At 39.0% G+C, this 8,645-nt stretch overlaps 2 protein-coding genes across 2 annotated transcripts; one reads left to right on the plus strand and one right to left on the minus strand.

The window, feature by feature from the left end:
- Positions 1-1,083: 1,083 nt before the first annotated feature.
- On the minus strand, positions 1,084-3,326 carry mrpl32 (mitochondrial ribosomal protein L32). Its single transcript, XM_005943803.2, has 3 exons — positions 3,131-3,326; positions 2,769-2,965; positions 1,084-1,599 (listed from the first exon to the last, which is right to left on the minus strand). Exons 1-3 carry the CDS (start codon positions 3,225-3,227, stop codon positions 1,348-1,350), a joined length of 546 nt encoding a protein of 181 aa, XP_005943865.1. The 5' UTR covers positions 3,228-3,326; the 3' UTR covers positions 1,084-1,347.
- Positions 3,327-4,645: 1,319 nt separating this feature from the next.
- psma2a (proteasome 20S subunit alpha 2a) lies at positions 4,646-8,576 on the plus strand. Its single transcript, XM_005943802.2, has 8 exons — positions 4,646-4,743; positions 5,248-5,324; positions 5,475-5,607; positions 5,717-5,839; positions 6,099-6,180; positions 6,312-6,385; positions 7,492-7,549; positions 7,631-8,576. The coding sequence occupies exons 1-8, from the start codon at positions 4,703-4,705 to the stop codon at positions 7,745-7,747; spliced, it is 705 nt and encodes a 234-aa protein (XP_005943864.1). The 5' UTR covers positions 4,646-4,702; the 3' UTR covers positions 7,748-8,576.
- Positions 8,577-8,645: the final 69 nt, after the last annotated feature.

An 8,645-nucleotide genomic window follows, 5' to 3' on the forward strand; every position in this document is an offset into this window, starting at 1 on the left:
AAGGAAGGGGAGCTAAGAGGTAAATAAGGATTATTCTGAGCTTTAATTCAAGCTTCTCTAGAATAGTTCAATGAAGATAAAGTGTTAGAAATTAGCATGATAGGCAAAATACTGAAACAGTGCTGATAAAACACACTTGCCAATAATAAATCATTTTTTATACGTTTGTACACTTACGGTTCACGGGTTCACCACCTTTGTACACCTGCAATTTAGGTGTCATTCATTTGATAAAGCAAGAGAGATAACACAAATACAGTTAACGATTAATTTGATGGATTGCATACAAATGTCTGCAGATGTTACAAAATATTTAAGGTTAAAATATTTTTGGCAGCCTTAATTAAAAGGCAAGTGAAAGCATTTGTTTAAAAATATACTAAATTCTTGCTAAAGAATTTGGTAAGAACATAACAAGCAAGATTACAGCGCTGTGCAAACCAAGTAAACCAAAGTAATTTCAGTGGAACACTGATAAGCCCGGTCTTATCAAACTATGAGGGGGAAACTGAATCACAGGGACACTGAGGCAGTGGAAGGTATGCTGGACTCATCCCAGCAAAAACAGTCTACTCCAGCGACACATGAGCCACCGTTATATGACTTTGGTTTAATGCCGAATCCTGATTAAAGGAAGTTGTGGCTGAAGCTACGTTGCTTGCTTGTTTGTACACACCAGTGTCTGATCCTGTTAACCGACACTTAGTTTTCACAAGCAATTGTGCAGCCAGACTCTGATAAGCATTAGAAAGCAGTAAACATGACAGTGACACTCATGATTTGATGTTAAGTGTTCCAGATCTTAAAAACATCAGACTCTGAGTCATTATTCCATTTATAGTGAAAGCACCTCTCGTCACTAATAATTGTGATTGCATATGTTCATTTTCATCCTACTTTAAGGAGAGAGGTCACACGACAGGGTTTAAATGGGATTTGATAAACTAGAATATGTTCATTTTTTTTAAGAATTAATGGCGTCCCTCCAATGCTCAGAAGACTGGAGAACATTTCATAAACAGTCTGGAGGTTTCCTCCTGTTTCATGAAGCAGAAGAAGTCATTCACCTTCACCCAAAGTAGATTATTTCAAATAAGGAATTTATTGTCAAACCATCAAAAGTATTATGCAGTTGAATTATGTCCATAATCTGACAGTCTTGGATTTTAGAAAAACTGAACTATGGTATCATCAACTCCAAAGGCTTAATTTTCTACTGGAAACACGTGTCTGATGTTTAAGCTCTCTGGATCAGTTCTGAACAAACTAATTCTTAATTTGTGGAGGAAAAACTGACCCAGAGAGACTGAAATATGCTGTTTGGCGTGGTATATGTCACACACAGCTTCAGTAGTTGAACCATGCAGGCCTTTTCCTGGGCCTCTCCACTATCCTCTTGTCTTTGTCCTGCTCCTTTGGGATTTCCCCCTCATATAAGACCACAGTCTCCACAGTGGGGGCCTTCAATGGGCCTCCTTCCATGGCTTGAATCTGATGACGAATCATACTGGTCTCCTTGCACACCTTAGCGTAACAGAAGCCACACAGGATGTGTTTCTGTTTCAAGTGGCCACACTCTGGACACGGCTCGATGTTGTTCTGAGGAAGAGAGGGGTGCAGGGGAAAGCAAACGGGGTCAATGGATGCAAGCGACTGCTTCTCTAAATGTTTCTGATCATCTTTGATATTCCTGCACCACACTTTGTGGTCACGTCTTAGTAAACACTACCTATATACATCAATGGTAGCATTTACACATCACTGGGGTTAGGTATCACTTTAAAATAAAGCTAGTTTTATTTTTCTTTCTTTCTGTCCAGCAAACAGGAGAGCTGCACCACACACACATTGAAGGTGGCCACTTGACATTAGTGTGACCCGTTCAGCTTCTTATCACATGTGACATGGTCACAACGCTCCCTTCTATTACACAGTTGTAGAGCTGAATAGTGTCATTTTTTTGTTTTCATGGTGAGGTTTAAATGAAACTCAACTCTCAGCGCTTTAATACAAAATATCATTTTATTCTGTTCGAAATTTCTATGAAACTGTGTTTTAAAAAGTGTACAAATTGAGTTCAGACCAAAGAAAATTCCTCACTCAAGGATTTTTTGCCCTAAGGGAGTCGGAAAATAGGCTTACAAGAATTAACATTTTAACCTGGGAGTCTATGAGGACTGACCCAGGGGATGCCACAGGTCTTGCAAGCATGAAACTAAAGTAAAATAAAAATAATCTAATTTCTCCGTAATTGGATCTGTTTAGATAGTTTGATCAGACACATTCAAGAGGAGAAACAGCAATTGAAGAAGTATAAATAAAAATCTTTGGGAGACAAAAATAATTTCCGAAGGAAAAAATACTTCAAATACTGTATTTTGGGCCAAAGTTCACTGACTTTGCAGCTAAATTAGATGATGCTTTAGAAGAATTGCCTTTATAGGTCCGTGCGCTCTGCTAAGCTAAAATTTTTGCCTCCTAGAAAGATTTTGGATTCAGTTTAAAATATTAGTATCTTTCACAAAGTACACTTTCATTTGTACTCTGTGATCTATGGAAGTCACTCCAGCTGGACCCAACGTTAATGAACGAGGTGCTCTCCTTAAATCCTAAATATTACCAGTGACTCGTAGTACTGAATGGTTTATTTGCCACAAATCAAACCCCTCTTTGCAGTAAAATTAGGTACCAGTAAGACAGATGTAGCTATAATTTGGTTTAAAGGTTGAAATGACCCAATGAGATCATCCAGTCACTGCGGAGCGTACCTTGACTTTTATAAGTTTGCTCTCAGCTCTCCTCCTGGTGCGGTTGACCTCGATTGTGCGCCTCTTCTTGGGTGCTGCCATCCACATGATGCTGTCCAAGAGGCCGGGTTGCTGCTCCGGGCTCTGCTGCTCCTCCAGCTGCTGCTCCTGGTCGAGCTGAGGCAGGAGGCTGGGGCCGTTCACAGCCAGACCCGGAGCTGCACGCAGAAGGAAACAACGTTACAGGAATCACTACGACTTTAACTCCACCGAAACAGCAACACGACACGGTCTGGTGGTATTAAATGAAAAATGTCTTTAATGAGTATGTTTGTGTGAATGACCCCATCGTAAAAAGAGGCTATTAGCAGCAGCTCACTCACCCAACTGTGCTTCTAGTCCGACCGCCTGCAACAGTCTACTCTCAATGCGCAGCAGAGAGCACCTGAGGCTGTGAATTAACGCGGATAAATTCATCATTTTTGTTACCAACACGCTTCCTTTTCTCCCAGCATGTCAAACAGCTCACGGTCACTGAGGATCCCTACGTCGTAAAACGGCGACGCCAAGCTGCACTTCGTCTGTTTAATTTCCGGCACACAAAAGGAAAGATTTTGTACGCTGCTGCCATCTAGCGGTTAACCGTGGAGCTTTTATTGTAGCAAAACTGCGTCTCAATCCTTGTGTGCATATTTTAGATTTGTGTGGAAATTTGAGTTCAAGCTTTCCAGCTGTTTTTTGTTTTTTGGTATAGCTATATTTTTACTATTTAGTTCAGTTTAGTATCCAGAGTGAATGTTCTTGTTTAAGCTTTTTTTTATTGTTTTAAAATGTTTAGTTTTAATTTCGTTTCTATTAGTTTTACTTTTAGTTGTGATCTTTTTTTGCAATACTTTACTTTCCGATTTTCCACTTAGCGAAGCATGAACAAAACACACCTCTAAACCCACGCACACAGAAGAGGAGAAACAACGACAACGAAAATAAAGATGAGTGTAGGTGATGTTTTCAAGTGGAATACAACTATTCATCTCTGAGATCAATCTAAAAATAGGCAGCTTTCCAGCTTTCCGGGTAATGGTTTACACTTTTTGACAATGCATAGTGCCAATTCCAGGAACTTCTGTGGGCTTTTTCTTAATAGTGTACTAACATTTGTAAAGTCTCCTAATAAACATATGTGAGGATCTAAAGAAAAGAGTAACTCTAAAAGTTTTGACATTTTTGCCAGAATGTGTTTACCTTTATGCAAAACCACGTACTGTGCAGGGATGAATCCTCCTCAATGCCACATTTAAAGCACAGACTAGAGAACTCTGGTTTATATTTATGTAATCTTTGTGACATAATACAAGCTTGGTGGAGAAAGCCACCATATAGTGGGCATGTGTCAAAGACAAGGTTTAGGAAAATCAGTCAATTTATTATAAAAAACAAAACACAGAACCTTCTAAAAGTAGAAATCCAGAGTTTCAATAAACACATCATCCAATGCCGCATCAGGCAACTTGTAATAAGATTTTTACCAAATTAACAAATACTAAAACTAAGTATTTTCTATAAATAAAACCTTTAGTTTTATGTTAATTTAGTTACCCTAACGGACACAAAATGATCTCAGTTCATTTAATTTTTTTGTTCAGAAGTCTAGTTTTAGTTTTTAGTTTTAGTTAACCATAATGGTATGTAATCACACAAATATCTACACTCAGTTCAAAATATGTAAATATGTATTTTATTTTATTTTAAAGAATAATATATACTTAAGAAAAATATTTTTTCAAAACAGTGGAAATGACTAAACTCCCAAGTTTAATGAAATGCAAAGTAAAAATGATAAAAAACGGAGTCATAAAATAATATTGATCGAACACACAATCTTCACAGGTGGCGATGTTCACTCGTGATCGCACTTGGAGCTCTCCAGAGCAGCAGAGAAGAAGAAGAAGCTCAAGATGGCGGAACGTGGTTACAGTTTCTCTCTCACCACATTTAGGTAAACTTTGTCAAAATATGGATAAAATTGAGTAGCCGCATCGAAGCTTATGGCGTGTAACAATTGCTTTGTGGCAGTAGCGTCATCACATGTATGCATTACTTTTTATTTCAAAACGTAGATGAGGTTTTGGAGCCGCTGGAGTTGATGCACTGTCATTGCCGGATAATGAATCGGCTAACATCGCCTATTAGCATGTTGGCTAACATTTTTTCCAAACTGAACATTCGAAAAGATAAACTTTGTTCAAACCCATAACAAAAGCTCACCTGTTTTAATGCGGAACAGTACCCGAGCAGACTGAAATGGACGGCTTGGTTTTGAATGCTAAATATTTAGAGATTATTTCGGCAAAGCGTCGAATTAGCTTAAATGAGTCAGTTGTTTTAGATTTTACTTTCAGTTTCGTCTCTGTTAGTTACAATACGCTAATTCGGATTTCCAATCGTTTATCTGACTTTAACACATAGTGAAGCAGCTTGTTGTGTTTTTTTTCTCTTGCAGCCCCTCCGGTAAGCTGGTACAGATCGAGTATGCTCTGGCAGCTGTAGCAGCCGGAGCCCCCTCGGTGGGCATCAAAGGTGAGTCCAGAACTCGACTGTAGCTTTGAGAGTGAATCTGTCACCATGTTAGCGACGCAAAGCATACTCGAAGGCTCTGCACATTCAAGCAGAGTTGAAACTGGTTAGAAACGCATATTCTTCAATAACTGCGTGACTCTTGATTTCCAGCTTCCAATGGCGTTGTCTTGGCAACAGAGAAAAAACAGAAGTCCATACTGTATGATGAACAGAGCGTCCATAAAGTGGAGCCCATCACTAAACACATAGGAATGGTCTACAGCGGCATGGGGCCTGACTACCGGTGAGTGTTGCCAACGGCTTTGCAGACTATAGTGTGACATTTTGTTAGGCAACTGAAATGACAACTGAAAGCTAATTGCAGAAAAATAATGAGTGTGTCATGTTGGCAGGGTTTTAGTGCGGCGAGCCCGCAAGTTGGCACAACAGTACTTCCTGGTTTACCAGGAGCCCATTCCCACAGGCCAGCTTGTCCAGAGGGTGGCCTCTGTGATGCAGGAGTACACACAGTCTGGGTGGGTATATACTTAAAAAAACAAAACAAACATACATACACACACACACACACACAAAAGTAGACACACTGCTGTTTACTAGTGACATGCTTTAGGGGTAAAATTTGTTTTGCATTGCTGTGATATTTTCTCAAAATTCAGTCCACTTTAAAAGACGTGTTAATGTGTTACTGATTTTGCTTGACAGTTTCGAGGTCTTTAGAGAGAAATTAATTAGTGACGTGTAATATTTCTCTTTTTTTCACCCCTCCATCCCTAGTGGAGTACGTCCATTCGGTGTGTCTCTGCTGATAGCTGGATGGGATGAAGACCAGCCCTACTTGTTCCAGTCGGACCCTTCTGTACGTTCTTCTAGTTCTCAGCACTGCTGCCTACAGCTCAGGATTAAATATTGCTTGTGCTTTTAAAAATGCTTTTGCAGGTCATCCTGCTAACCTAAAGTTTTTTTTTAAATTCTGTTTGTGATTGGCAGGGTGCATATTTCGCATGGAAAGCCACAGCCATGGGGAAGAACTATGTTAATGGAAAAACATTCCTTGAAAAAAGGTACACGTAAATGAGTAACTCATTATTTCCCTGTTTTCATTCATATTACTAAATTGTTGCATGTTTATATAATACTTATAAGGAATATATATTACGTCTGATTCTGTCACAGTTTTTCTGTATGATTGTTTGCTTAAGGCCAACTTTAGTACTTATGCGCTTATGTACATTAGTGCTCAAAAGCACTGACGCTCTGCAGGCTTCCAGATATTGGCCTGTTAGAAAAAAATAAGCCTTTACAAAGGTGCGGTTTGGCTAAAACAGGTTGTTTTTGAGTTGAAAGATGGTTCTGAAAAGTGAATTCAGTGCCAAAGTGACTTAAACCTGCAGAGGGCGACCTCTGTTAAATTAGAAGTCTGAGAGGATTGCCATACAACTCACTTGAATTATCTTGTTAAAAAAATCTTAAGTAGTTTATGGCCTTAGTAACACAGTTTGAGCCTCATTTTTAATGAAAGAATGATACGTATTCAGAGTATAGTAGATGGCAATGCATAAAGTCCAAACTCAAGAACATAAATAAGAAGTGCTGGAAGTCCACTAACCAGTGGGATAGATGCATCATTTATATGAAATCTGAAGGGCTCCATAAGATAAGTAAGTTGCCTTTCACATCAACTTAAGGGATGCCGCACAATAAAATATATTGTTGGAAATTAGAATTATAGGTCCCATTTATAAAGTCACGTTTAATTAAAATTCAGTGATTTTCTGTTCCATGGACTGAGCTTGATATTTTGTACTGGATGTATTTGGTGCTCTGTGGCCAAACTCCCACAGTAAGAGCTCTGTGTATTTACTGTAGCTGTCTCAATGATCATGTGTAAACTGTGTTTAGAGTGCTAGATCTCATTTGTGGTTTATTATAAAGCAGTTTGAATGAGTGGTAACCAATAAGCTCTTCACACAGTTTGAATTTAGACTGTTGACCTACTTTAAATTGTGTATTTTGAAAATGAAGACTGGGTAAATGCATTTTAAAGGCTCTGTACTTGAATAGAGAACCATTAACACACAGCACCATTTAATGCAAAAAGGAGCTGCTGTGAAAGGGGTCTATTGTTTCAATAGTTCAAGGGTTTGACCACTTTGTTTTTCTTCCTCAGGTATAACAATGACTTGGAATTAGAAGACGCCATCCACACAGCCATCCTGACATTAAAGGTATGCAGCTTGTAACCAGAAACAGCTTAGTGACTCCACCTTAGTGGTGGTTATTCAAACCATCTTGTCTTTGTGTTTCAGGAGAGTTTTGAGGGTCAGATGACAGAGGAGAACATTGAGGTGGGCATCTGCAACGAGGCTGGCTTCAAAAGACTCACCCCAGCAGAGGTGAAAGACTACCTGGCAGCCATTGCTTGAACATATCCCCCTCGGTCACATTCAAGACAAAAGCCAGCACAGTAGCCAATTGTCTCATGATGCTTTTTTTTTTTTTTTGTAAACCCATTATAAAGATAATATGGCCCCATTGTCTTATGATGAGACAGCTTCTGTTCTCCAAACACCGGAGAAAAAAACTGCTGTAACTTCTTCATATTCATAGTTGTTATTATTATGCATTCTTATCTTGTATGACAGAATTAAATGGCCTGTTGACCATCACAACAGGCCGGCTGACCAGACCCATTAAAGTAATGAGGCAGCCGTTGTGCATTGACTAAAATCTGCCAGTGGCAAATAACAGATCTTTAACCAGTTGGTATTGTTGTTGAACACACCCTGGTGCTGTGAAATGTGACAGTTGGCTACTGTGCAAATGAAAAGGAATGTGGACTCTGATGAGTAAAATCTCAAGTCTTCCATCAAATCTGTTTTTGTTGCTCATTAATGTTTGAAAGGCACTTAAGATCAAGCATGGATTTATTCAAAAGTGGTATTGCTAGACATGGCTTGGGTTTTAAATGTAAGTGAGACTTCTTGAGCCCAGGAGAAGCCTTAATTTGCATCCCTGATTAATTCTTCCTCATCCACTCTGAAACCCACTAGGAAAGAGGATAAACAAAAGAAGCACATAGGGAGGATCTAATGGGAGATTCTGAGATTTTACTGTCAGGATCTGATTGCCTGTACAGCAGTTTTACATGATGTACTCTTTTTTTTTCTTTTTAGCCTACAAACAGTTCCAAAGTTTGTATTTTTTTTCTCTTCTGATATCTGTCACTTATTCAAATAAAAGCCGGTGAGTTTGTGATGACTCCGTGTGTTTAATGTATGTGCTTTTGTTGTGAAATGGCAGCCTTATCGCGGTGTTTTTATG

This window comes from Haplochromis burtoni, unplaced genomic scaffold (assembly GCF_018398535.1).
Source record: "Haplochromis burtoni strain Fernald_Lab_line unplaced genomic scaffold, NCSU_Asbu1 Contig_373, whole genome shotgun sequence".
NCBI lineage: Eukaryota > Metazoa > Chordata > Actinopteri > Cichliformes > Cichlidae > Haplochromis > Haplochromis burtoni.

Bases quoted from the DNA above. Each gene is read 5' to 3' on its own strand.
- psma2a (XM_005943802.2), top strand. From the start codon at position 4,703: ATGGCGGAACGTGGTTACAGTTTCTCTCTCACCACATTTAG. The intron at 4,744-5,247 runs GTAAACTTTGTC...TTTCTCTTGCAG, and splicing joins TTCTCTCTCACCACATTTAG to CCCCTCCGGTAAGCTGGTAC. The intron at 5,608-5,716 runs GTGAGTGTTGCC...TCATGTTGGCAG, and splicing joins GGCATGGGGCCTGACTACCG to GGTTTTAGTGCGGCGAGCCC.
- mrpl32 (XM_005943803.2), bottom strand. From the start codon at position 3,227: ATGATGAATTTATCCGCGTTAATTCACAGCCTCAGGTGCTCTCTGCTG. The intron at 2,966-3,130 runs GTGAGTGAGCTG...TTCTGCGTGCAG, and splicing joins CGGACTAGAAGCACAGTTGG to CTCCGGGTCTGGCTGTGAAC. The intron at 1,600-2,768 runs GTACGCTCCGCA...TCTCTTCCTCAG, and splicing joins GCAAACTTATAAAAGTCAAG to AACAACATCGAGCCGTGTCC.